Below are 27,886 nucleotides of genomic sequence, written 5' to 3' on the forward strand. Positions count from 1 at the left end.
CACTGAACTGGGTGGTAGCAGTAGAGGGTCCCAAATGTTTGTCCCTCCCATGTCATATATGTGCAGAACCAGGTCTCCAGCCTCCTGTGCTTGCAAGTGTTCTTTTACTATTGCAGAATTATTTATTTTCACATTTGTGGAAACGCGCACAGCCCTTGGATGTCTAGGCGCTAGTTACTGAAATGGTGGGATCAGTGGGTACATACAGTATTCTAGTTGAACAAGTGTCTTGAGCTTTTTTCTGAACAGAGGATAGGAAGGTTTAGATCGAGGGGAGAGAGGTAGATTGTTCCAAAGGTTGGCTGCCACCACTGGGTAGCTAGTTACACCTGCTGTTTTACATCTGATACTTGGTATGACAAGGTAATGGCTGTGGGTGGATCTCAGTGGTCTTGAAGATGTGCAGATTGGTCTCTGAGCTAGGTATGTAGGGGTATTCTTAGACAAGTATTGATGGGTGATTGAGAGGACTTTGAATTTAATTCTTTCTCTGACCAGGAGCCAATGGACAGATCTTCTAGCATCAAAGATATGGTCACACTTATTCAGGTACAACACAGCACTGAGAACATTTTCTTTTTTTGACGTTTTTTCCAGAGGTGCCACAAAGCAGGGCAATGCAATAGTCCAATTTAGATCACACGAGGGCGCGGGCAACAGTGAGGCGATTGTCTGAGGATATGAATGGCTTACTGGCTTGTATGAGCTTCGTGGCATAGGCCGCTGTGGAAGCAATTTGGTTGGTTTCGCGAGACATATTGAGCAAAGCGTCAAGGTGTATGCCCAGGGTTTTCACCGCAGAGGAGATGGGGATCCTGTGGCCATTGTGAGAAACCAGAAGGTGTCTCGCCCACAATTCCCCAGGGGGGGGGGGGGGTCTCTTCCTCGGGTGGCCAGGGAACAGCCATTGCCTTTGGCTCCAGACCCTGGGATAGACCAGTGTGGAAGGATCACCTGGGTGAGGGTTCTACAGGGAGTGGGAGTGGGTCACCGGATGGCGAGATGCAATATCGCCCCCCTGTAGCACCATTACCCCAGGATACTTTGACCCCCCCCCCCCCCTTCCCCTTCACAAACACTAGCACAGGGGCAGCCCGCTCTGGGAGAAAACCGACTCGCAGCCGAGTATTGTACCTGACATGTCCAACTACTATGGTCGGGCAATTACTGGTAAGAACTCACACCTGACTTCCATTAAGCTTCCCCACACGGATAAAAGGCGGAGCACGAGAGCACACTCTCAGCAAGGCAAACGCACGAAGGAACCGCAATTTCTGGATGACAGCTGAATAAGGGGAGAAAGACTGCAAACCAAGAAGGGGACACCAGGATGGAGACACCCTTGACCTTTCCGACGAGAAACTGTTGCTTTCCAGAAACCTTCAGATTAGAAAGCGTAAGACCAGGAAACCAGGCTGAAGAATCCTGCACTGTGTGCTGGATATACCCGGGGCCCTCCCACGTTCTGACAGTCGTGGAGGAGTAGAAGCTGCCGTAGTAACATCCTTGGCTCCAAGATCAAAACGGCGTCAAAGAGCTCAACATACCCGGTGAGTTGGGGAGACCATTGCAAGCGGCAACATTGTATAATGAGCTCAAGAACAAACATTATTAACGCGCGTGATGAAAGACACGAGTAAAGATCAATTGCTGATGCACGATTGAACTTTCACAAAGAGATGATACCAAGAGTGGTCCAGCACTGCAAGGGTGCTCAATCTAAGATCTCTGTGAGGTACCGAGCTAAGAAGGGGCAGACGCAAAGGTTTGAAGATTAAATGAGTGAAGTAAATCTAAGTGGGCCTGCAACGGTTTAAGCAAAATCCATTGCACAGTTGAAAGTCTTTGATTTTTGATAAAAAAGAGGAAATCTTAGAAAGTGAGCATTTTGTTTAATGGTCCAAGCCTGATCGAGGGAGACCAATTGGGAACATGGTGTAAAAGGGGGTCTGAGTCTAGCGTAGGGGCACCCATGGGGAACCGTAAACTACCGAAGAACTTGTTAATGTGAAAATCCTAAGAAGAAAGGAACTTTGATATTTGTTTGGTACGTTAGGCCCTCTGTAAAGAGAGGCTTTTATTGGAAAGAGACTTTAACGCAGCAGGCCCTGATATTTGTATTTTGAACTGCATCCTCATGGCAGAGACGCAAGAGTGTGTGCAAAGCCAGAGTGTGCTGACTTGTCCCGTGCTAAAAACGTGGAGAAGGGAAGCCAACGGCTCAACTATCCTAACATATCATTTCTCAAACACTTTTATTTTTGCATACATTGTTATCCCACACCATTTGTATTTCGAAGTTGGCAATAGGTTTATTAGTATAGGCCCTTTTATTTTTACAGAGACTCCATTAGGACTGTTATTATTTGATGGTCGTAGCTTGCTCCCATTTTTGGATTTAGGGTAAAATAGGCGTTTAACCAGCCCATTGAAGTTCAATAAACACCCTTGAACTGTGATCACTTGTCTGTCTTCACTGTTTGATGCCATGCCTTCCTTTCACCATTGATGCTGATGAAACCGAAAGCTGGCTCAAGTTTTGCAAGGCGGGCTGGTGTATACCAACTAGAGGTAGTTCTGTTTTCTCATCATTCAGGCAGAGACTGGGTGGGGCCATTCAGGTTTGCATCATTTCATAGATGCTGTTTACATTAGTAGAGTCGTGCCCATGGACACTAGGGAAGGGTATGAGGATTTGGATGTCATCAGCATAGTTTTGGAAGAAGATTCCCAATGAATTAAGGGGGTCCAATGGCAGTTTTGTGTAGATATTGTACAGGGTGGGGGTGACACAGGAAACTTGTGGTAACCAGCATAAATTCGGGGTAGGAAGGGCGGAAGCATCACATGCCTAGACTCTGGAGGTTCTGTTATCGAGGAAGGAGGTGCTCCAACTGGCAGCTCTAAGAGAGAAGCATGTGACCAAGGGGAGATGGTTACATAAGATCTTGGGGTTGACTAGATCGAATGCTGCCAATAGGTTGAGGAGCAGAAGGAGAGATGGCTTTCCTGCATCATTGGCATCGTTAAATTGGTTCTTTAAATCGAGGAGAGCTGTTTCCGTCCCGGTGTCCGGACATTTCATCGACAACAATTGGTCGACAGGACATTTGGTCGATGTAATTTCGTCAAAAAGCAAATGGTCGAGTTTTTTTTTTTTTTTTAATTTATATATTTTTAAGGTTGTAGTTTAGGGGGAAAAAAGGGGGTTTGGGGGGGACCCCCCATTAAAAAAAGGGTAAAAAAAAAAAAACATTCGACCATTTGGTTTTCGACGAAATTGGTTCGACCAATTTTTTTTTTCGGTGAAATGTCTGCTAACCGTCCCATGTCGAAGGCGGAAACTGGACTGGCAGGGGCTGAGGATGTTGTGCATTGCCAGGAATTCTTGAATTTGCGTGTAGGAAACTTGATTTTCAGGAGGAAAGGCACGGTAGTGATAGGTCTGTGGATGGTTGGGTCTACTGAGGGTTTTGAGAGCAGGGGGGTGATCCAGTACTCTTTAAGACAGAGGGGGGGGCTGTCTGAAGCAAAGGAGGACTTCACAATGGCGGTGATCAGTGGGAGATGGGGGTTCTACACATTCTTTTACCAGGGCGGCTGGACAAATGTCGCCTTTACAGTGAGATGGTTTGAAAGTCTGACTCAGAGATGGGTTTGAATTTGAAAGGTTGGGTATGGGCAGGTGAGACAGCCTGGGTGTGGTGAGGTAGACTGAGATGGCTGATTTGGTATTGATTTTGCCTTGCAATTGTGTGACTTTACTGATATTGGCATCTTGGATTTTACTCCATCAGGTGTTGTGTTTCGTGAAGATCATGGGGGTGGAGGGGTTGATGGGAGATTCCAGTTTCCAAATGATGGTGAACAATTCTCGGGAGCTTAACGAGGCCTCAGCAATCCTTTTGTTGTATGAGGTTGCTTTGGTCATATGGATGGCTTGTTTATATTCCACTGGCTTGTATCAGAAGGGTGCCTTATTGGGCGTCTTCTGCCAAGCAGCTTCTGCTGCCCGTTTTTTTTGTATGTAAAGCTTGGAGTTCCACATTGAACCAGGTATTTATATACCTAGTATTTTCTGTTTTCTGTGGCTTGAGTGGGGCGAGGTACTCGGCAGCTTTGACTAGCATGGAGTTATAGTGCCCACCATAGAGTTGATGTCAAGGTGATCAGGTATCTGAGAGTTAAGCAGGGAGAGAAGATGGTCACTAGTTAGGTTACGGGAGCTCTGTGCTAGGGTGGGGGTAAAGAGATGGGGGTTTTGGTACTTCTGTTTGGGATAGGGATGGTGAAGGTTATACTGCGTTGGTCGGTCCATGGGCAAATTACATTAGAGAGAATATAAATATTGCAATTGTGGTCCAGTCGCCAATCTAGGGCACGGTCCTGTGCTTGGGTAGGTTTCAGAATGCTTTGGGTGCAGCCATACCTTTTAACAAGGGCTGAGGCATTCTTTCGTAATTCGTCTGCACATTTCCTTACTTCTGGTGTACCTCAGGGCTCCATAGATGCTGAGTTTCTCAGCGAGGTAGCTTGGCGACTTCAGGATGACCGCCTCGCAACAGGATTTGAAGATGATACGGGCTTGCAGTGGGAGCCAGTGCAGCTCGATGAGGGTCGGGTGATGTGGTCGAATTTGCAGAGGCATTTAATGAGTCTTGCTTCAGCATGCAGGTCACATCTCAGGGGTGCCAAGGTAGTCGCCGGAAGGCCTTCCAAAAAGGGCATTACCACCATTCCGGTGGGAGAGGACCAGGGTATGGACAGCCGATCAGAAGTTTTCTGGGATGAAGGGCTTGATTTTCAGCGGGAGCAAAAGTTGGTTCCAACCTGTTTGTGTCTTCCTTGCTATGTGCTGTTTGAACGTGAGGTGTCTGTCTATGTTTAACCCAAGAGACTTCGCACTAGATGGGGTGTGAATCCTTGAATGTTCATGGCAGAGAGCCAGGTCTGGGTATCATGGTGTTCAGTGTTGTTGGTCAGCAGCAGAAATTCAGTCTTGGAGAGGTTGAGCTTCAGGTAAGCACTGGCTATCCAGGACTTGATCAATGTGAGTCAGTTCTTGAGCCTGTGAATGTCTTTGATGGAGGATATCTTGCGGTAGATCTGTGTGTAATCTATATATTGGTGGATGTTGTCTGGAGGAGGGTTCTAAGCGGTTCCATTTAAAGATTGAAGATCACTGGGGATAGGATGGATCCTTGCAGGACTCGACATGTGATGGGTAGAATGGTGATCTGGAAGAATCCATTTGTTTGTACTGTTGGCAGTTTGCAAGGTAGGATTGGAACTAGCCGAGGACGATCTCTCTGATCTCTATCCGGCGATGTAGATTGTCAGTGAGTGTCTGGTGGCCGACTGTGTCAAATGCTGCTGAGAGATTAAGGAGGAACTAGGAGACAAATATGCTCATCGTCAAGGACTTTAAGGGCATTGTCTATCAACTTGATGGTAGCTGTTTCTGTGCTGCATCTGGGTCTGAAGACAGATTGGTCGGACTGAAGGAGGTGATTGGCTTTAAGTTGGAGTTGTGTGGCTACTGCTTTCTCAAGGATCTTACCTAATGGGAAGATGGGCAATGAGCAGTAGTTGCTGAGATGGTCATGGTCCAGTGTTGGTTTCTTAAGAAGCAGGAGGATTTGTCCGATCTTGAGGGTTTCGAGGGGAAGGTGCCTAGAGTTAGGGAGCTATTGAGGATTGTCAGGTATGGGAGGAGTGCTTCAGTCGGAAAGGTCTTGAATAAGGAGGCTGTCGTCTGCATACAATGTGGCCTTGAGGGTTGCTAAGGTGGCAATGAGGTATTCCATAGTTGTCTTGAGTTGTCTAGGTAGTTATGGTTTTTTGAGATGGGATGCATATTGTGCTGTCAGTTGTGATGATGGTGTCTATTAATTGCCCGGGCATGTTGATCTTGTTGATGAAGAAAGAGTTGATGGCTGTGTTTAATTTTGATGGAGAGTGCTACAGGTGGGTCGGGCCGAGGGTTGATGCAGTGCTTGATGGCTTTGAAGACCGCTCTGCTTTCATTGTTGGCCTTGGCTATGGTGTTTTGGCAGTAGTTGGCCTGGGCAGTGTTGATCTGTTGCCTGTGTGTACCACAGTGTTCCTTGAGCTGGGCGAGGTCAGGTGCGCTAATGGATTTTTGCAAATTCTTTTCTTGTTTCTGATTGTTGAGTTCTAGAGTGTTTCACGGTTCTGAAGGTTTAGACTTGGGGGTACACAGTTTCATTGGGGCACGGTGGTTGATGTTTGTGAGGGTGGTGTCAGGTTCTTGACAAAGCGAGTTCCACTCCTACTTTCTAGAGGTACATCAGCCAATGTGAGGTTTGCTGAGGTCTTCTGTCAGCCTCCACTGAGAGGTTCTTGAAGGATCTGAAGGCTTGATTTCAGGTGGGTTTCCTTGAGAGGTGTGGTGTGACTTATCTCAAAGGGGATTGCCAGATGGTCCAACCAGTCGAACGGAATAGGAGAGCTGTGATGAAGGATGGGCAGTGTGGTGTGATGAGGTTGAGGATCTTACCTTTGCTGTGAGTTAGTTCTTTTGTGTGCTTTGTGAGGGTCAGTGTGCTGAGTAGGCAGTGGATTTCTTTCTTCTTGATTTGGTTCCCAGGAATGTAGAAATTGCGAAGATGTTGTTGGCATGCGTGAGAGACATGCTGACCAAATCTGTGAAGTCTTTGATGAAGGAGGTGTAGATGAGATCATGCTGCCCTGGACTGCTTAATAAGAGTTCCAGTGACATTGCACCCTACCAATGGCACAGCCACAACAGCGTTCCATGCTGGTGTGTCCTTTTGAGATCTCTGCAGAGCGGCAACTTGGAGGTCGCCCCCACACCTTTGTCAGGCATTACTGCCTTGATGAAGACGCCAGGACAGAATAGGCAGTTGGCCAAGCAGTGATGCAACATGCTTTCTCGTAAGGTAGGAGCAGTCTATCCCTCCCTCATACCTCAATAGTACGATCGTACTATATGCCCATATGCATGCTGTCCCTGCTTTCTTTTCTAATTAGGCATGCAAATCGATGAAAGATTCATTACTAGAGAAAAATAGCTAATTACCTGTAGCTGTAGTTCTCCTACATTGTCATTCATAGATTCACATCCCACCCACCTCCCCATCAAGGCTGCAGCACTGAATTCCTGTGTTGCACGAGTGAGGGTTCAAATCTAAAGATGGCTGCTAAAGCATAGCCATTCCATTGGCTGAGACAAACCTAAAATGGAGTATGAATGCTGTGAATTGTTATGCATTTCTTATGAACCTGGGGATTCCTAATTTGTTGATGGGGAATAATTTAAGTGTGTGAATCTATGAAAGATATCCATGCTGGAAGTAACTAATTCTCTTTCTTATTAATGTTCTTTTTGTAAATTGTGGAAGCTTTTGGATATGCCACTTGTCTTTGTACAACAAGATTTTCTATCAAAACCTCTGCCGGTTAAGTTGTTTAAACATTTGCCTGGGTGCTTCCAATACACGTTGAGACTGGTCCAGTTTTGGCCCAATGGGTTACTGATCTAGCATAGGGCTCAATATCACTAGAGGTAGGTTTTCCACACCTGTGGTTCTGAAGGTTCTTTTTCTGAACTGGGATTGTTTTTGTACATAGGTGTAGGGGAACCCAAGATGGTCAAAACAAAAAGGTTGTGGATGATCCACCTTAATAAACTTGTCTAATTTGAAAAACTATCCAATTTTATAATGTAAGGTATGAGCATAACCGGTCAAAGACCCAGATTTGAAAAGTAAGAATTGCCCTACATACTGGAGCTGTGATCAATGGAAAATGTGAGGTTCTGGGAAGCGAGGGATGGGATCTGGCAATCTGACAGTACACATCCGACATATTATGGGGAGGGTCCAGGGCTGAAATTGTAAACTTTTTTTCTAAAACATGCTAGTAATCTCTTCACATGGCCACACTAGTTGGCATTGTAAGGCATGCCACTCCATTTTCAAATGAGAGCCAAAGCATCTTAGGCATTTTAGATTGCAGGCTTTGGTTGCTGGACTCGCACTTCATCCTTGTTCGAGGCAGCATCTCATGGTTTTAGGGTGGTTTTGCAGAAAGATAGTAATCATATTCTAGCTGACCTACTGTATTCGCATAGATCATTAGCAACTGTGGCATCCCCTTGCAACTTTACATTGATCAAATGTAAGAAAGCAATGGCAACATGTGACCTGGAAGGAAGTGAAGTAGGGGAGCGGAAATTCATGTTCACACAGACCATAACAATGAAAGAATCCACCATTATAACATCATCTTTATTGGTTCTTGTCATAGGCACACAGTTGGTGAATACCTTTACTGAACAGGGCCCCAAGATGGTTGTACAATTTCAGAAACGGTGTCACAGTAAATTTTTGTGTGAACATTGTGCAAGCAAAGGCAGAAAAACATTACAATTTTCTTAAGCAAGTGGTACTCCTGAGAGTGCGTGGATTTCTCACAGTTTACTTGGATGTTTTGGGTGTTACTTCCGACGTCTTTGTAACTGGCACAATGGTATTGGTTCCCAGGCTCTTTAGTTACGCTGTCTCCAATGTGCATAACAGCGAGTGGCATCCTGGCACCCGTGCAAACAGAGAATGCACGGTATGCTATTATGTGCAAAAGAAATTGCACCCAAAGGTATAGCGCACATGTACACAGGACCCTATTCAGCTTTCTGCACATGCTCGCACTATGAACACTTGTGGTTCCTGCATCATTGCAGCCTTTGTTGTCGGCACAACACAAGCAGAGCAAAGGCTTCTGGAATGCCGACCATGATGTGAAGAAGCAGAAAATGGAAAAAAGATTTTGCTTTGCAAAGGTTATAGTATGTAGATACCAAAGCTGGTTACCATAAGCAGAGATGATCAAATAATCAAAAATGATCCCATGTTGTGCGTCATATAAGCAAATACACTCCATACGTTTTGTTTTAATAGCTGACATGCATGCAATAGAAAAGTAATCTGCAATTAAAGAACAGGTAGCTTATAAAAACACAGGTATTTTTAAGGCATAATATTTATTCAGCAATAAAAGCAAAAATGCATATTTAAAACGTATATTTTGATTATCTTCAAACGGAAGAGTAACGATGTGTACTCTCCTGACTAAATTCTGACGCTTTGTCTTGTGCATATGTGATATTTTTAAGGGATTCATTAGTCAAGCTGTATACATATTGGAGTACTTGTATATATCTGGTGTGCTATTGTTTTATTGCACGTCTGTTGTCCTTGCACATGCAAGAACCAATTGTCACCAACTCGGGCGTCCGGTTTACCCACTACTAGAATGACCTAGTCAAAATGTTTTATTCCATAGAAGTACCACTGAACCACACGATTGTATTTCAGGCAAGTACTGTGGTTCGAGTACGAATTAAATGGCACATACTGAACGGGCATTGGCATCGAAGGCCCTCGGATTTGGTTTGCTTCCCACTGTAAAACCATTCAAATCGAGGACTGCCGAGTTCCAAGTGGAGGAGTGAGTCCAGTGGAGGGTGTTATCCTTTCGAGGTAGATTAAATGCATACCTGGTAACCATGTTATGTAATTTGTTTATAAAGCAGTTATAGGTTCAGCGAAGGCTCAAAGTTGAGTTTCATTTCGCTGTCTCCAAAATGTCCCTTCTAAGTTGTTTCAAAACTACAGCAGATTGTGCCTAAGTGGACTTCAGGTCCTAGTGATGTCAGTCCTACCTCCCTGCACTTAAATTAAACATCCGTTTAAATGGATTGTTACATCCTTGCTTACTAGTACTGACCAATAGTGATATCGGATCAGACGTTATAGACCTGTATACTCGAACTTGATCAATGCACAAATACATTGGATCCCCAGGTTTTCTGCACAGCAATAATGGAGGAGTCGTACTTTTGGTGGCACTCTGAATATTTAAGTATGCATAGCTAAGCATGCAAAAGCAGCGCCGAGGACTGGTTAGTGGAATACCAAGCACTTGTAATGAACCATGCTCTGTCTGGATGAAGTGCAAAATTGAAATATCTTCTGTTCCGTCAAATACATCTTTGGTCTCTGTCCATTAACTTTTTTTGTTATTATACAATATCATTTTGCAGGGGTCGAAGCATTTCATGGTGGCTATTGCCTATTTTAGTGCATGCCGCTTTTGCACTTTCACGAAAGGTGCACAAAGTGTTTGATGGTGACTGGTGGATTATTGGCTTGTCCATTCTAACACCCTCTCACTGGTTATCTATATACATTTAAATATTAAAAATAGCATGTACATGATGTGATGCACGTGCCTTTGTTGAAATTCGAAAACCAGTGGAGGGTGGTGAATAGACCATCCCACACCTTGTGGATGTCTCTTCCATACTCCATTTACCCGAGCTACTGCCACATTTTCAGTTTGACGGAACACAACCACAGAGCGTTTGGCAAACCCAACTAAATCCACATGCACAGCTTGCCCCTGCATGAGTCCGCCCCCATGCCTTTAGCATCTAAGCAGCAGATTCATTAGAGCCAGAACGGTAAAGATGGAATCATGGCTCTTTGTGAAACGAGTATGCAGATCACTAGAGTTGCATCTACACTTGACCATATCCATCCTCGGATGTCAGAAGATTTTAAAGTGGTGGCCACAGCAATGGCTGAAATGTTTCTGGTTATCCTACTGGGTGACCATCTGACCCAGCCGCTATGAGTGTGCCTTCAAATAGGTTTTTAGAATGGAGTGCTTAAAGAAACGATGTGGAATGAACTATGTATGTGGTAGATCCAGATTTCCGTGTGGGGCACATACTTAACATTAGTGACCAAAGCTGCTTGTAAGAATGGCTAGATGTCATGGGCAATGCCATAAGCTACACTGGAAAGACTCCCTCCTGTGGGCGTTTCCTTTATAGTTGCAGAAGAATCTGCTTCTTGGCCAATGCAGAACTTCATAGCATTTCTTGCATCCTGGTTGCAAAGTGTCATATGTCTGCAGTGTTTCAAAACAATGGCGGGTACATTTGTTTTTACTTTATAGTATTATATTATCAAAATAGTGCAGACTAAACTGCCTCTATGGGCTTTGACATAGTGCATGACATATTATTTGGGACATATCTTAACTGGCTGGGTTTTTTTATCAAGAATATTTTCATCATTTACCAAAATGACCCTGACACTTTGCAGATTTACAAAAATTGAGACCATTCATTTTGCTCCGTTTTTGCTGCTTGTGTAATAGGAAATGGAGTGGAGTGTTTTTGTGCCAACCATGTTGCGTATAGATGTTTTCAGGGGGCAGAAATGGAAATGAAGCATTTTGACGTCTGTTTACTGTCGAATGTCCCATTTCTCATATTCGAAAACTAGGAGCATTTTTTTTTTGTTTTATTTTTTTAGGGTTAGTTGGTACTTTTTGGAGTAACAGAAATAAAAAGAAAAAATCATTTTGCCTCCTCAGTTTGATATGGTATGGCATTTATAACGTGCCTATTCTCGGGGTTGAAAAAGGGGAGTAACTTAATTTCCTAACAGGGGATCAGAAAAAAAAACTTGACAAACCATCTCAGTCCATTGCGACATATTGAGAAACAAAGTAATTCATATTGTAGAAAAAAGTTACTCATTTTTAGCACAGGTGATAACGTTACGTAATGTTGCCCGAGGTTTTCGATATATTGCAGATAAACCCACACTACATCAGAGCTTTGCCTTTAAAAAAAATGTACTAAAGGGACCTTTGTTCTGATGTTGGGTAGTGTAGTGTACCACAGTGCTGGGCCTACTCCTGACGAAACAGAGTTTGGAAATATAAGTGCTAAGGGCGAGGAGCATCGGTCTTGGTTTGGGATCCTTCTTACTTTGGTTCCTCCTATACATACATTAGTCCTGACCCTTCAGGCATCAGGGAATTGTTGGATTTCTCTGGAAGGTGATAAAATGATGTTCTTGGTTCATTGATTTGATCCCAGGGGTTTAGAGTTCCCCCTAGTCTATGAAGGGAATGTTATAGTAGTATAGTTTGTTATGGAAGAGATTATCAATATCTACTTTTGGTCTTCAGCCAGAATATTTGGTAATTTTGCTGTGGTTAGTTTAATATCAAGTCTTTGTTTTTCCAAGGAGAGGGTCCGATAGGTGATTGCTCCTGTTGCTAGCTGATTTACTGGGTTTAAAGCAATTTAGTAGGATAGTGGAGGTTTGAGACAGGGGTGGACTAATTCATCTCAGCCTAGTATTTGGAATTCTGACTTACAAAATAACTTCAACTGATCCATTTTTGGATATCATGTATGGACTATCTACACGCTTGAAAATATAGTGGACGTTGTATGTGTGTGAACGATTGCTATCTTTTTTTTAATCGGGGCTAATGGAAATGTTAAAGTTAGCTGAACACTCGGATACCCTGAATTGTAAGGGTCTTCAACAGCAATAACCCAAATGTCATTGTTCTGTTTTGGTTGAAGCGAAAAAGAAAGTTAAAATGGTGGAGGCATGGCCAAAGGCAACTTCCACTGGTCTGCTATATTGTATTAAAGGTTGCCAGATACATTTTTGTTCAGAAAAACGATATGGACGCCTTGTCTGCAAACTGCGGGCAATGCTGCCAAATGTCTGTTGATTATTCTAATTATAATTGTTCTTTTATGACACGTTTTGTACCAGAGATTGCTTTCTAAGTGCGGGATCAGGATGCGAACCTGTGCTGTCTTGCTGTTTCTGTTCAACTCTGGGGCTTTGACCGGGTATGCTCATACATTACATTATACAAATGGAACAAGCTGGTATCTATGTGCTCTGCACTAGCCAATGGTTCTGAATACCTGAGCTGTCAAAATATGTTAGAGTACGAGGAAGTCGGCAACAAATGTGTATGTGGTACATTACGTCTCCAAGTATGTGCCTAGAGTATTGGCTCAGGAGGAACACATTCATGGCAATTTTACTGTAACAAAGCATGTTTAATACTTACGTGGAGCAACTGTCCTATGTTATGAATGTTTTTATTCATATACATGTCTTGGATTTTAATGAGATTTTATAAATTATAATGGATTTTCCTTTTGCAAAATTGTTGATCTGTTGTGTTTTGTACCTAATGACTATGTCGAATAAAGGTTCTAGAAAAACAATAATAAAACGTTTGGGGTAAAAGAATAGTTGTTAACTTTAGGTGTGCTATACATAATAGTAGCAACTCCCTCTTTGTGAATAATTAAATGATCGTCAGAGACAAGTTCACTGATCATTTATTAGGCATACTGGTGGTTTGTCAGATCGCTATGAGGAGTATCCGCTTTGTTTTGATCTGTAAATAGATAATATGTCCTGGGGGAGTAATGTGGCACTTTCCCATTGGTCAATTTGTGGGCCATATGAGCCGGTATGGCTTGTAGATTTTCTATGGCATGGAAATTGTCCAATTAGGGGAAGGCATGTCATTCCCCCTGGGTCGCTGCACTGGCGGCAGAACTCTCGGGAGCCACACCACATCGTGACACAAACACTAATTATCACTACTGGCAAGTGCACCTTTTAGACTGCATGCTCCATATAGCAACTTACATGCAACATGTCTGTCTTCAATAGTAATAAAGGGCAGTCTATGTTCATTTCTTTTTTAGGCTAGCTCACCTGCCAAAAGGTACAGAGGCAGTTCTTGCTTAAAAGACGGATTTGAATTTTGAATTCGGTTTTCGATCCACCATATGTACCCCCTTTTTTCGGCTCGACATAACTGATACCACTGGCATTGGTGTCACACAAGACATTGTTGAGGGGTATGTTTAAATCAAGACTACCACATCAGGTGTTATCGGGGCTCGTGTAAAGATGCATGGTGCAGTTTTGATGCACCTCTTTATGAGGTGGGGTTACGTTTGCTTTGTTTAGAACCAGCCACGCATACCCTAATAGTACCTTCTGGTGATGCTCTTGGAGGCTTCCTGGAACGTCAATGCTGTAGAATCGACCCTGACTGTTCTCTTCTGTTCGAGTGCTGCAGAAGCGTGGAGTTACCTCTGGCTAGAGTCTGTAAAACCAAAGCGTCGTGCAGAATTTGGTGGAGAAACTGACGCATTCTATTGGGGCTTAGAGGGGGCAAACATAATCGCTTCTGTGCAGCCCCTTCTGGAACCTTATAGGTCACTACTACAGGGACACTAGACATTGGTGTGTAATCTCGTAGGAAAGTAAAGGGGAGCCCAGTCATCTGGCACTGAATCATCGTGAAGCAGACTGCCCGTTTACAAGACCGTTGCAGCAGTTGTGCTCTTCTTGGCGTCCAAGTGCTTTCAGCACTGATGGATGGATGAGGGGGGCGGAGTGGAGGGGAGGGGCGACCGCAACAGCTGCCACTATGGAAGTGGTGGATGGCAAGGGCGAATGGTATGGAGTAGGAGTTCGCACTTGGCATGCCATTTGCACAGATTCTGTTGATCTTCCATTAACGCAAAAGCGTCTCACTTACATGTTGCTGGGTGGCAGCTGTAGCGTATTGCCAAGTACATCCAACTGAAGGATTTGCACATAAACTGAAAGTGGAACTTATCACCAAGGACCATCTTCAATACGTGGGGGATTCTTGCACCACCGGTTATCTTTCATATTAGGCTTCTGGGGTGCAAATGGCGGCAGAGTTCCATTACGGAACCATAGAAACAAATGTTTCACAGAAAAGAAAAAAACACCAGTATCAACAAATGCAAAAAAAGGGCAAGATGACACGGAATCTAAAGGAAGTCCGTCATCGCATAGATGCCAAATGGCTGCCTGCGGCCCCTGACTTGAAGTTGGGGTATAAGACTTCTGAAGTGTTATTCCCCCAATGACGTGTTGCAGGCTTATATTTAAAAGCAAAATAACGACCAAAAACGTTGGGTAACAGTTTAGTACTGGAAAAAAAGGTGGACCCTGTTCCTTGTGCCAGTTTGAAAATATGTTGATGTAAAATTGGGTTCCAGAAAAAACAGGTGACAGACCTTTGCTATAGAATGTCTTCTTTTGGTCTCCACTAGGCGGCAGTGTTTCCACGGATTAGCAGTGGGGTTAAGGGTGGCGAGGCCCTCCACATGTTCATTTTCATACATTACAATTCCAGCCACAGATGCTCTGTCTCGAATATTATTTTTAAAACGTGGATAAATTAAGACCATTCCCCAATTCGTGTACCTTCATTGGCTATGTGGCGACTACCCCAGCTAGCAGCATGAAAACACGACGAGATGGTGCATGTCCGACTCTCTGCGACAATCTCGCCCAACTCTGGCGACATGCACGTGTTTCTGTTTACTCCACATATCGACTGACCCCTTTTGTAAGCGGTTACAAGTGTGTAACTTGGTCGAGGCAACCTGGCATAGTTTCCACGACGAAAGCATTGCAGAACTACTTAGCACACCCAATTACGAAACATTCCTTAGTCATTAAATAAAATGGTCTCGCAGCTGCATGAAACGAGAGCTCCCGCCTTTGCGATGTGTAAATGCCTTGGTCTGATGTCAGAATGCACACTAAGATTCCGCTCCTCGCATTCTCCCTCTTCCCGAAGCCACGGGTTTAAAACCCCACAGGCGCTCCCACGAACGGGTAATAAGACCACCCATGATTGGGAGGGAACCGGCGTGAAGTGACATTTCAGCAATCCTTGTGCGTAACTTTTGCTCCTCCAGCACTTTTTTTCTGTAAATTGCAGTCTTGCTCGCACGCTAGATTGAGTTGCCCCATTAGCACCCTTTGTAGGCCAATTTCTCCATCCTGTAGACATGTGCACTTTACCAGCCTGTGCTATACGGTGTCAGCTATAGTAACTCTGGTTTATTGTATTCCTCAAAGCTCACGTGTGGATTGGATGACAACATTCAATAGCTGAGGCTGATGTGCAGTACTTTTTTTTTTTTTATGTAAATACATTTGAATGTAACCTCAAATCGCTCTCCATGAGAATATACCATCAACCGAATAAGGAGGTTACATAAGGTTTGCCCTTAAATCTTTGTAGTTGAACCAGGCACGCATCACAGATAATGGGTGCATGATGGCATACTGAACTGTCATTTACCTCCATTCTGAAAAATTAAGCTGCCTGAGGTGTACTGTCCGGACGCTCTCCGACAATATGCATCTGCTGAATATCCGACTCTAAACTAAGACAGCCTTCATACAATTATCTTATGCAGCAAGGAAGAGGCAATTAATTGGTAGATGCTAGCAAAACAAAGGGCAGATGAAGGTTTTTTTTTTTTTTTTTTTTTTTTAGAGCACAAGATCCCTTCACCGAAACAAATATTTGATGAGCTGCAACTTTTTATTCTGCCTGCCTGTTCCCTAGTTCCTCAAACCTGAAAATATTGGGACCACTTATAAAAAAAAAGTTGAACACTACTAATAAGCTTTAAGTAAACAATACGCATTCCTAAGGCTTAAAGCAGATATATACGGTATTCAGTTCAGTGTTGCTTGATACTGGTCTACTCAGTCTATTGTGACCCTGGAAGGTAGTGGGGCTGGATTACAACCCTGGATATGTCATGAATATTGTAGAAACATATACCTAGTCAAAGGGTGGGTCATTTGTCCATTTCATCCTGGTATTAACAACACCTGTCCTTTTCATCCTGGTAGTACCAAAATTGTCCAAATAGCAATCTGTTTTGGAAAAACAACGTAGACCTCTTTAAAAATGTACTTTTGAAGCCTGACTATAATTACGGTTTAAGGTGAATTTTCTTTTTGGGGTCTGCTGTTGTGGCCCTTCCTTTTGGATCACTGTTTAACATGTCTTGTTGAATGTTTGCTTATAGAATTAATAATGTAAATAGGTCTTGATACTCATTTGGAGATGTACACATTCGAATTACTCATCACATAGTAATACTCTTAATTTGACCATGGGTAAGATAATACTTTGATCTGTGGTCAGACTTATTGCCATTCAAAGACTGGGGAGATTTGAATGTTTCATTGAGTTCCAAGTGCATTCATTTAACCTGTGAATCGGGATGACTATTTTGACAGTAAAGGGACATTTAATAAACAGATTATGCATAAATCACTGTGTTAGAACATTTGTACAATTTTTATATTCTTTGAGTGGAGCATCTAGCCGTTTTCTGGATTCAGTGGCACCAACCATTAATCCCAGACGATTATTTGTCAAATGCAATCTTTATGTTAAACTGTTTTGCAAACTTTTATATTGTATAAAAATACTTCCTAGGCCTGAAAAAAAGACTTGGACAACCGTGCCTATGGCATTGGCTTTACACTAGAACTTGTGCTGATCAGGTGGCTAGGCACACAGAATGTTTCCCGCCTTCTCTAAAGTGTACCATTCTCCTTTCAGGTGTGGCCAATTTCCTGTTCACTGGGAGCTACCTTCGGCTACGTGGCTGGCCTCATTGCTGCGCCAGTGTGGATCCACTGGAACAGAAAGCAACTCAATTACAAGAGCCGGTGAAGAGATGGTACCTCTGCTTGCGGGGCTATGGCCGCCAAAGAGAAGTTCATATACAGTCTTGACAAAAGACTACCCAAATCCTTGTGGAGTGTTGTTACCAGGCCTTCTTTCTCACGTGACATTGTTAATATGCAACTGTAATACTGGCACATGGGGCGGCTTTTTTAAGTGGAGCCCTGAGAGAAGAAACCTACTTCCAAATTAAAGTAGTCTCGAGAGATGGTGTTTGCTTGTTCTTTGTATACATCACGTCGCACTGCTTAAAATGGGCATGTTGTGGGCAGGGGGCTTAGTTTTCAAACCGTGCCAGAATCTTCAACCAGTCCGAGTGTTCTGTTCATGACTTTCACAGTGGGTCTTCTTCTACTTCACGTGATCAAGCAGCAGCTGATGCATCGCGAGCCTAATCGTTTCTTCCCCGTGTTTTTCTTTGGGGTTAGAATAGCTATGATAGCCTCATCAAAAACAGTCTTCAGACCTTTCTGCGTTAAAGCAGAACACTCCACGTAACAGCAAGCTCCTATCTGCAATGGGAAGAAGAGAAGCGTTAGCACAAACCATGCTGAAGAAATGAATTATCATGAATAAGCTGCCGTTCATCGTGGTTGTCGGCAAGAAAATCTCACCGAAGCATTTATAACCTTTTTAATTATATGAATAGATTTAAAATGTAGTGTTAGTTTCTATTAAGTTCTTTTTAGGTAATGCACATCATTTGAAGTGTATGCTACCAGTGACAAAGTACATCCATACCTGGGCTGAGAGGAATGGTTTGCCAAACTGTAAGATAACAAAAGCCAACAGAGACTTGCATGATTTAACAAAGCTTGAATACGTTATAGCTGCACTTATTTCCAAAAGGATGTTGGTAACTTTTGTCTTTTACTGTGTAGAGATGTTAGTTTTTTTTTTCTTTTTCTGGCAGATTTAAACACATTGTGTCAAGGTACAGAACGTTTTTGCTAACAAAAAGCAGGAAAATACCTCAATTTGTTAAAAACCCAGCGACAATTAAATATGTTGCAGCCATAATGGATTTCCAGAACTTCATTAAATGGGTTCAATGGACCACAAACCTCAGATATTTAAACATTTTCAATTGAAAATTAATACCAACGATGTTCCACCCATCAGAAGTCGATATGAAATGCATTATCCACCATCGCCTTGTTGGCCAAAAGTGGATAACACTAAACACATGCTATCATTTAAATTGTCATAAGCATAAGTTTCATTGAAGTTCTGATCTTACAAGACGAAATTATATTGTTCCTTTTTCGAGGATTCAATCCTTCTCTATACCCTTCACCATATCTAGCCGTAAGCCTTAAAGCAATTCTACTATTTAGGGCAAGAGCCTTGCTCATAGTTTGCATCCAATGAGGGGGAATCCTAGTATGCTGAAATGTAGCAGATTCTACTGCCCGCTCCGCGTGGTCATACAGCTTCTGCAATGTACTATTTCCACGTATTTGAGACTTCAATATACGGAAGAACACTAGGATCCTCGTATTGTAGTAGTCATTTATATAGCGCCTTTTACCATTACTATGGTCTCAACACGCTTGTGGTGGGAACGCGCTTGGGGACCGCAGTGCACAGTATGGGAACTTCTCAGAAAAGGCTTAGAATGCAGGTGTGCATTTGGCCAAGATAAGGAATTAGATTGGCTGGCTGGGCTCCAGTAAGCAACCCAAGAGATCAGGCATGTGGACGGCTGCTGAGGGAGGTTAGGACAGTGTGTGAGTGCAAGAGACTCCTGTGTCCAGCTGGACTGAAATTTGTCATAAGCCATTGCTGTATTGTGATGGCAGAGGTTTTGAGACTTAGTCTGGTGTAAGGAGGGGAAAGTGTTATGTGCCCAGCTAGACCAAATTTGTCGTAGGTCGTTGCTGCATTCTGGTGCATGCATGTGGGTAGCCATGAATATGGTCGATGTCCACTGAAGTTGTGCATTTATACATACCTTAAGGCTTGGATGGAGCTTTGTTATGGACGCCACCTTTTAATCCGGTTATGCGTGTGAGAGAGTACTCTAGGCGCAGTAACCGGGTTGCCATAATAGATCTTTTCAGCATGCTGAACAAGATATCATAATGCATATTCTGAGCGAAATAGTCTGGTTATCCTACTGTCTTCAAGTGCGATATCGAGGCTACTTATCTTTAATTGCAGTTCACTGGTAATCATCATACATATAAGCGCAGTAGACTGGCTAAAGTCACTGTTCTTCTAGGTGTAATGACAGAGGTAAGTGTGGAGGACAGGCTATCCTAATACCAGGTTCAAGCTAAGGAAAGGATGTTTTAGGACTTCAAATGCATGTGAGCTTAGGCCTAAATAAGTGGTTAGGTGGGCTGGCAGTGCTACAATAAGCCTCCTAAGAGGTCACGCATGTGCAAGGGTGTTCAGGCAGGAAGTGTGTGTTGTAGCAGTGGATTCGGTATGTCTATTTTACTCATGGAAATATTGGCAGTTTATTAACTGTGGATGGACGATGTGCATTTAGTATGATGCCGGTGTCCCTAGGCGGGGTCACCATGATTGCGCCCGGCTTCCTTCCTTGTCAGGTATGACCATGTTCTTGATTCTAGCATTGCAAGCGATCTTACCAGCCTCGTATACATGTCCTTACTCTGTGGATGATTGATGTGAGTTGTGTGATTAGTGGTCTGTTTTCCAGTTGGTGAGGGCCAGGTGGTATCGGATCACGTACCTGGGTGGAGTTTTGGAATAGTGTTGCTAGGGTGATTGAGATGACTGGACTGATCTGTGTTCTGCTACCCCTTGCGGAAGGACGGGTTCGGATACTAATGTGGTTGTGGCTGGATGAATGATGGCAATGAGGAGGTGCACTCCCTTCCACTACACTTTTCAGAATGCCACGGGAAATAGCTAAATTTTGAGGTCCTTTCTGAAAGAGAGGTAGTCTTTGTTTCGGCATATGTGTAGTGGAAGGAAGTTGCAGATGGAGGGGGCTTGGATAGAGAAGGCGGATCCTCCCATTCTTGTGGAGTTGCGTGGGGTGATTATGAGGAGGAGTGCCAAGCCTAATTGCAGGGTTCTGGTGGGTTGGTAGCATGCCATCTTGGAGGGCACAGTGTGTGATGCACATGGCTTTAAAGATGGTCTGTCGGCTGATAGGAAGCCAGTGTAGTACTGAGGGTGGGTGTGATGTGTTCTCTGGGTGAGAGGGCGAGGAGATGCCTGGCCGCACAGTTTTGGATTTGTTTGCGTTTTCTGAGATGATGTGCTGAGATGCCTAGATAGAGGGAGTTGCATAGTCCTAGTGGGAGAGAATGGTGGAAAGTTTTACTGAGAGTCTGTGAGGGTAGAAGAGAAATGGGAAGATTCGCCTTAGTATGTCTAAGTCTAAGTGGCACGTTCTGGAAACAGAGTTAGTATGTTGAGAGAGTGATAACTCTGTCCATTGTGCATCCGAGGTTTTTTACCGAAGTGGAAACTGCAGGTGGGGCTCCTAGGGAGTGTGGGGGATTTTGCCACATAGTTGGATTTCAGTTTTGCCAGGGTTGAGGTGGTTGGCTGTCATCCAGTGGTAGAGGGGAGGCTAATATTTGGGGATCTTGAAAATATTCTGGGTGTCATGCGCATAGTTATAGCATGGAATGTTATGAGAGCGGAGGATTGCCAGCAGTGGACTGAGGTAGAAACTGACGAGCAGGGGTTACTGGGAGGATCAGGGTGTGGGGCAGAGGTGAAAGGTGGAAGGAGCATGATTTACGATGGATTAGAAAGGAATCGCGAGATCCATTTTAGAGTTGAGTCTTATGCCTAGTGTGTAGGGCGTGTCCATGAGTATTGTATGGTCAATGGTGTCAAAAGCAGCAGATGGATCGGGGAGGATGAGTGCAGGGCATCCTTCCGAGTCTGCTGTTCTTTTTAGATCGTTCCAGATGAACATAATAGTGGATTTGGTTCCTCAAAGAGGTCTGACGCCCGATTGGGCTGGGCTGGGCCGAGCAGCGTGTTGGCTTCTGTGAATAGGCAGAGTTGCTTGTAAGCAGTGCAGTCTAGGAGTTTGGCAAGGAAGTAGGTGTTCAAGATAGGGTGGTAGTTTGAAGGATGGAGTGAGGTTGAGAAAGCACTTGACATAAGAGGTTTTGAAGGCCTCCGGGAAGATGCCAGACGAGAGAGGATTCTTAATAATGGGTTGAGCAACGTTGCCAGCATATGTTGTAGTTAAGATCCTTTTAAGAAGTTAAGCAGAAAGGCGATCTCCGGGGGAGCCCGAGGGCTTGCTTAGTGCTAGGAGTTTGAAGAATTCAGCGTGGGAAATGGGTGTGAACGGGGAGAGGACTGGCCGGGTGGGTAGGGGAGGGTTAGGACAGGGAAGGGGGTATGGAGGGAGAGGTGACCAAAGCTAGTTTGGAGAGGATGGAGCAGTTTCTACCAATAGTGATGTTGTGATAGTGTGTTAAAAGATTGAGAATATGGTGAAGGAGGAGTTAAGCAGCTCAGAGACTTGAATTCAGTAATGATTTATTGCAGTTCCCTGCTAGGGTTATTGGAGTTAGAGATTCAGTTTCCATAACTTTTTTTTTTTTGGCTTTTCTGATTTTGGTCAGATAGGCCGTATTCAATCTTGCTAAGGTGATTTTGTTTTGAGATGTGGGATTGGTCCTCCAAGTTCACTCTTGGCGATGCTTGAGGGTGTTAAGGGATTTTGAGACAGGGTGTTTAGCACTTTGGGTTTGGGCCTGATTTCTGAGAGGTGCATCTATTCAGAGTTAGATTGTTTCTAACTGGGCGCCAGAGACTTAGAGTAGGTTACAACATAATATAGGCATACAAGATAATAGGAATAAGTGCAAATGACCAGGTTACATAGTGGTCAGGACAGGCATCGGCAGAAATACAATAGTGAGAACAAAAATTGGTGTGTCGGACAGCGGAAGAGTTCTTGTTGGCAAGCCAAGACTTAGTTTTTGATCTGAAGGTTCAGAAAGATGGTTCTGCTCCAAGGTTTACAAGCATAGCATTCCATTGTTTGGCAGCTGGGGCCGGGAAGCTGGAGCCGCCTGCTTTTTTTTACATTTTTTTTTTTTTTTTATTATTTTGTGGGGGGGAAGCATTTGGGGATGGCTAGACAGTGAGAATACAACGTTCTAGTTGGTCTGGCTGATGTGTTTGTTAAACATTTCTGCCAGGTACTTGGGGGCATCGTTAGAGAGGCATTTGTGGATGATGACAAGAGATCTGAAGGTGATTCTGTCTCGAACCGGAAGCCAGTGGGCATCTTGTCTGAAGCTGGAGATGTGAGTGCCGCGTGATACTCAGAGCAGCTCTGAGGGCATTATTCTGCAGCATCTGCAAATTTGTTCAAATTGCGTTCTGAGGTGCCAAGGAAGAGTGTATTGCAGTAATCTATTTTTGATAGCAATAGCACTCTGGCTAGGGAAATGCAACTAGACGGCGAGAGGAAGGCTTTTCAGGCATTGATAAGCTTATTTGTGTAGGCCGTGGAGGAGGATGTGGCGTTTACTTATTTCTGGAGCGTAGGAGTAGAATCCAAATAAACCCCTAGGGTTCTGATTTCTTTGGCTACTGAGATTAGGTTACCAACTATGTTGATAGAAGCGTAATAAGGGTCCCGTTTGTTTAGCCGACGAGAAGGGGCTCAGTTTTCTCGTCGTTGAGGCATAAGCCATGTTCTGCCATCCAGGCTTGGATCTCCAGGTAGAGGCTGTTAATCCGTGTGGAGTCCTCTTCGTAGCAGCCTGATAGGGTGATGAGAACCTGGGTATCGTCAGCATAATTTGTGTGACACCTAAGTTATCTAATCGGTTGAATAATAGCTTTGTGAAGATATTGTATAAGGTCGGCGAGACGCACAAGCCTTAAGGGATGCCACAAAGGATGGGGATGGGTTGGTCTGAAGCCCCTGGCGAAAGACCCGGGTGGTTTGGTTGGTGAGGAAGGATTGGACCAAGGTGGTCGCCTGGCTGGAGAATGCAGCTGAAGCCGTCAGATGTTTCGTGAGGATCTGGTGGTCAATGAGGTCGAAAGCTGTTGAGAGGTCAAGCAGCAGGAGAATAGATGGATTGCCCTTGTCCTTTGCCTCGTCCATCTTGATTTTTAAGTCCAGAAGTGCAGTTTCGGTTCCATGCCTTAGCCTAAAGCCAGATTATCGGAGTCCCATATGGTTGCGTGAGGGAGATCAGGGCGCCAGAGAGCCAAAGATCGAACAGGTTGATGGAGGGGTGTCCTTCCTGGAGTGGGAGATCTGGAAGTGTTTAGAAGGGAGTTGGCCAGATAAGGGTTTATGATGACTTTATTCCAGATATTGTGGGGTAAAATATAGCCCCTGAATGCCAGAAACAGAGGCCTGAGGAATTTGTGGAATCCCATTGAGGTCTAAAGCCAGCACAGAAATGGTGGTGTCAGCCATGAGGCCCATTGCACTAAAAACAGGCCTAAATCTCAAAGGAAGGAAAGTGGGCTTGAATCTAAAAAGTGCAGAGATATACACAATGCATTTTATCAAAGAAAAGGGATATGTGGCTGACCATGCTGTTTTACTTAGAGACGGATGGCAGCATGTACATTATCCTCAATGTAATACCAAACTGTGATCCTGAAATCTCAAGTGAAACCAAGCTTCTTGCATTTATAAGAAATACAAACTTTATTTTTCTTCATCCTAAATGACAGCATGCAGAGAGAAGTGCCTACTTGGTTTCAAGGTCAACATGGTTTTCTCATATAACTGCCCTATATATGGACCATCGAGAAGTGACACTCCTATCGTTTGCAACAGTGATATTAAATAAATATATTACATATGGATATAAGGCCTGGATGCATTATAAAATGTTTCATGTAAAATGCATTGAGTGAGTTAAAAGTCATTTCTTGCAGAATTACACGTGCAGCTGGGCATTTCTCCTGAAATGAACCGTTAACCTCCAAGACCTTTCCTCGGCTTGTCCCTGAGACTGAGGTCTGTATTTTTAAGCAATTGACCGGATTGATTGACAACCAAAGAAATACACTGCCATTGATGGAAACCACAGTGGAAATTTAAGCCCTGCCTGTTTTTTCAGCAGAAGTGACCTGTAAGAGGATTCAATTCGGCACTACAGCTAAGTTAACGCCTAGTCTAGAATACTGAATGAAAACCCTTATTGATATATCTTTATGTCCAGTTCATGCGTTCTGGATGACTACCCCTATATAACACCCCTCTCTTGGAATCCCCCTGACCCCACTGAGGCAAGAAGTAGTTCTGTTTTGCAAGTTTAAAAGGTTTATTTGATAATTTAAAATATATATCACACTTTATAATAAATTAATAATTGAATAGCACACTTAATCTGATATGATAAAGATCAACAACGGAGAATCTGGCACTAGCACACTTCTTATAATCACTAATGAGTTGACATGAAATGGATAAGGTAGCACACTGGTAAATAGGAACAAAAGTATAATGTGGTAGAGGATGCTTTATGTAAGCTCAGGTGGATGCAAGATTCAATGAATGCAGTACAGAAAATACTCAATATGATTTCAACCAAACAATGTAATCACTTTTCTCTGGCAATCCCCTCCCCCCCTTGATGCAAGGCAAGGAAATGGAAGGAAAACACACAGTTCTCAGAAATGCAATCAATGTAAATCAGTTCACCCCAGCAAGCTTACACTACAGAAAACAGATAGGAGTTTTGAAAACACGGGCAAAATGCTTTGATATGTGCTAGCAATGGATGAGAAATATGCTGGAAATGCTTTTAATTCCCTTTCAGAGGTTCAGGGTGAGTGGTATCTAGTTAATATTAGTCCAGGCTCACACTAGCAATGAGGCAGGGATAGTTAGCAGGTTAAACGAATTTCTGGCAAATGGAAGGCAAGCAGCAGCAGTTTTTACATGTGAAGAAATTTGCAAATCGCGGTAAAATTTGCGAATGCGTGTTCCGCGATTGCGGTAAAACTATAAGGGGTAGGAATGCGGTTCTAGGTTCGTAGGAAAGCCACGATTCTAACCTTTCAGATGAAAGTTATTGCAAGTCTCTAGCACAAACGGTTGCGGAGATATGAGCGATTTTGTGAAGGTCGTTTTTCAGATTTGAAATTTTAAAGTTCAAAAAGACAAGTGCAGCTTGCAACTAGGAAATGACAAGTGACAGCTTTACAAATGACAGGTGACAGTTAGGAGGCAGTTCTACTTAGATTAAATAGATTGAATTATATTATTTTAACTAGGAGATTGGTTCTGCACAGTTTTCTAGGTACTCACACTATATTCTTGAGTGAAATGGGCCTCGCCATGGATCTGGTCAGGTTTTAAACTCGCCTCTGGTCTCTGCACTTCACAGTGATCTGGGTCAGCTCTCTCTGGTTCTCTGGTCTGGGTCTCTAGTTCTGGATAGATTGAAGTCTCTAGTTTGGCTCTCTGGAGGTTTGATGGAGGTAAAGTATGGATTTTTCCGGCAGAGCGTCCCGCTGCAGATGGAATTGAAGGTCCCTATCTGTCCTGTCTGTCTGCTTTTATGTGTTTAGAATGTGGGTGTGTTCTAGCATCACTGACCCTACCTCTCTCTCAGCTTCTAATTGGTCAAACTTCCATTTATCATTTGATTGGGGAATGAACTGTGAGTCAGAGGGATGTCATTTTATGGCTTGCAGATAGGACACTCCTCTGTCAGATTGCACACATTCTATATTTGATAATAAAAGACATATTTCACAGTTACACAGTTGCTTGAAATTACATATACATGGTGTGGCTGAATTTAGCCATGTCTCTGTCCAAATCTGCTGTTTCTAAGAGCTTGCATTCAGAAATGGCACATAATTGACTTTTTAACTGATTTTTCAACTTCTCACATTGACCCAACTTTACATACATGTGCGCAGGGAGTATGGACATTAACTGATGAAGTTTCAGACTTTTAACATGCATACATTTAGAGTAATATCCACTTTTCCGCTAAAACCCCCCTGAACACGCCACCGGGTGGAAAAACCTCTTAAAATGTGGGCAGAAAAATCACAAGAATTATGGTGTCATTTATAAAATTTTCACATGTCCGTACTATGAGTTATTCATCTTTTTAGAGTTATGTTCTGGCTCCAAAGGGGTGTGGTTTCCTCTCAGCACAAGGTAGAAATACTGGTTTATCCAGTTCTGCCAAGCCAGCTTGCGCTCACAGGCAGTGCCCCTCCCCTTTCCTCAGGAGGAAGCCACTTTTTACGACCATTTACGACTCCTGCCAATAAAACCTTTGCCTGAGCCAGGACAGGGCTTTGTTCAGAGCTCCTGTAGAGCACAGGTAATTCAATTATCAGATAGATGGCATATCCTTAGTGTGAGCAGCAAAAGGGCAGCTAGGCCTGGGAACACAGCTGTGACTCAAGTTTCACTCCTGATGGGGGTAGTTGCCAGGCAGAATTCAGTTCCTTAAACCAGACTTTCAGCTAACTGTCATGTTTTTTTGTTGCTTTTTAAATTAACTTGCAATTTTACACATGCAGCTAGAATGCTGATTCTAAGTTTAAACTATGACATTTAAACAATTGCAAAGGCATGTGACATCAAACATAGGTCACTCATTTAATCTAAACATTTTCGATTTTAGTGTCTTTAAATCCAGTGCAACTTAAACTGCTGACTCCATAGCAGTTTTGTTATAAGCATTGTTTTGGGCTCTTCATTTCCCAGATTTTGTAAGCACACAAAACCTCATTCTGCCAAATGTCTGCTGGTGTTCAGTGAATATTTTGCACATGTTGCAATGTTTAAAATAGACACTTTGGCTTGCCTTCAGAGAAACACAGGGTGGTTTTAAAACGCCGGCTTTTGGATAGTGGTGAGTACTGGTACTGCACCCATTTTTGGGATTTAAGAATGAATTCCCCACAATTCTAGGTTGCATTTGGCAATCAGCATTGCCATTCCCAATGGTTTCAGACTACTGTGCGGGTAGTCCAATGGTGGTTTTAGGCAGTGTCCTTCTGTGCCCATAACATCGGCAAAAATGGGTGGCAGCCTATTCTTCCTGCATTTCCCTGTGCATTTTCTGGGAAGCTCTGGCCATCATGATGTTTTCATGTCAGTACTGCACAGTTTTGAGGTAGGGCTCGGATGCATGGGTAAATACATCCCACAGACCTTGAGGTCACAACTCCCATAAAATGTGCATTAAAGCTATAGCCAGGACCATTGGGAGGCCAACGGGAGATGGGCTAAAATAAACATAAGCCAGCATCTGGCTGGTCACATGTTTAAGGGGAAATGAAACTAGGGAAGAAAAAGTGGGGGCCAGAGTGAGCGAGGCATGTGAGGCTGGAGTTTAGTTAATAGAAAAATACATTGTATTGCATAAAAAGGGCACAGAGAGTTGAAACAATTAGAGGGAAAAAGCACAACAGAGACAAAATAAATTAAAAAACATTATTCAGCAGCAAAATCATGAGCTAGTGACACAACAGCAAG

General features: G+C 43.5%; 2 protein-coding genes across 2 annotated transcripts in view; one reads left to right on the plus strand and one right to left on the minus strand.

Moving 5' to 3' along the window:
- PIGF (phosphatidylinositol glycan anchor biosynthesis class F) overlaps positions 1–17,648 on the plus strand; it is a 203,817-nt gene extending 186,169 nt beyond the window's left edge. The window contains exon 6 of the mRNA XM_069608440.1: positions 17,317–17,648. Within this exon, the coding sequence (XP_069464541.1) occupies positions 17,317–17,430 (114 nt within the window). The 3' untranslated portion in view covers positions 17,431–17,648. The remainder of the gene's footprint in view (positions 1–17,316) is intronic.
- RHOQ (ras homolog family member Q) overlaps positions 17,496–27,886 on the minus strand; it is a 399,119-nt gene continuing 388,728 nt past the window's right edge. Inside the window, exon 5 of the mRNA XM_069608441.1 lies at positions 17,496–17,954. Coding sequence (XP_069464542.1) covers positions 17,799–17,954 — 156 coding nt within the window. The 3' untranslated portion in view covers positions 17,496–17,798. The remainder of the gene's footprint in view (positions 17,955–27,886) is intronic.

The sequence above is a fragment of the Ambystoma mexicanum genome, chromosome 4q (genome assembly GCF_040938575.1).
Source record: "Ambystoma mexicanum isolate Mex_15411 chromosome 4q, UKY_AmexF1_1, whole genome shotgun sequence".
In the NCBI taxonomy this organism is placed as follows: Eukaryota; Metazoa; Chordata; class Amphibia; order Caudata; family Ambystomatidae; genus Ambystoma; species Ambystoma mexicanum.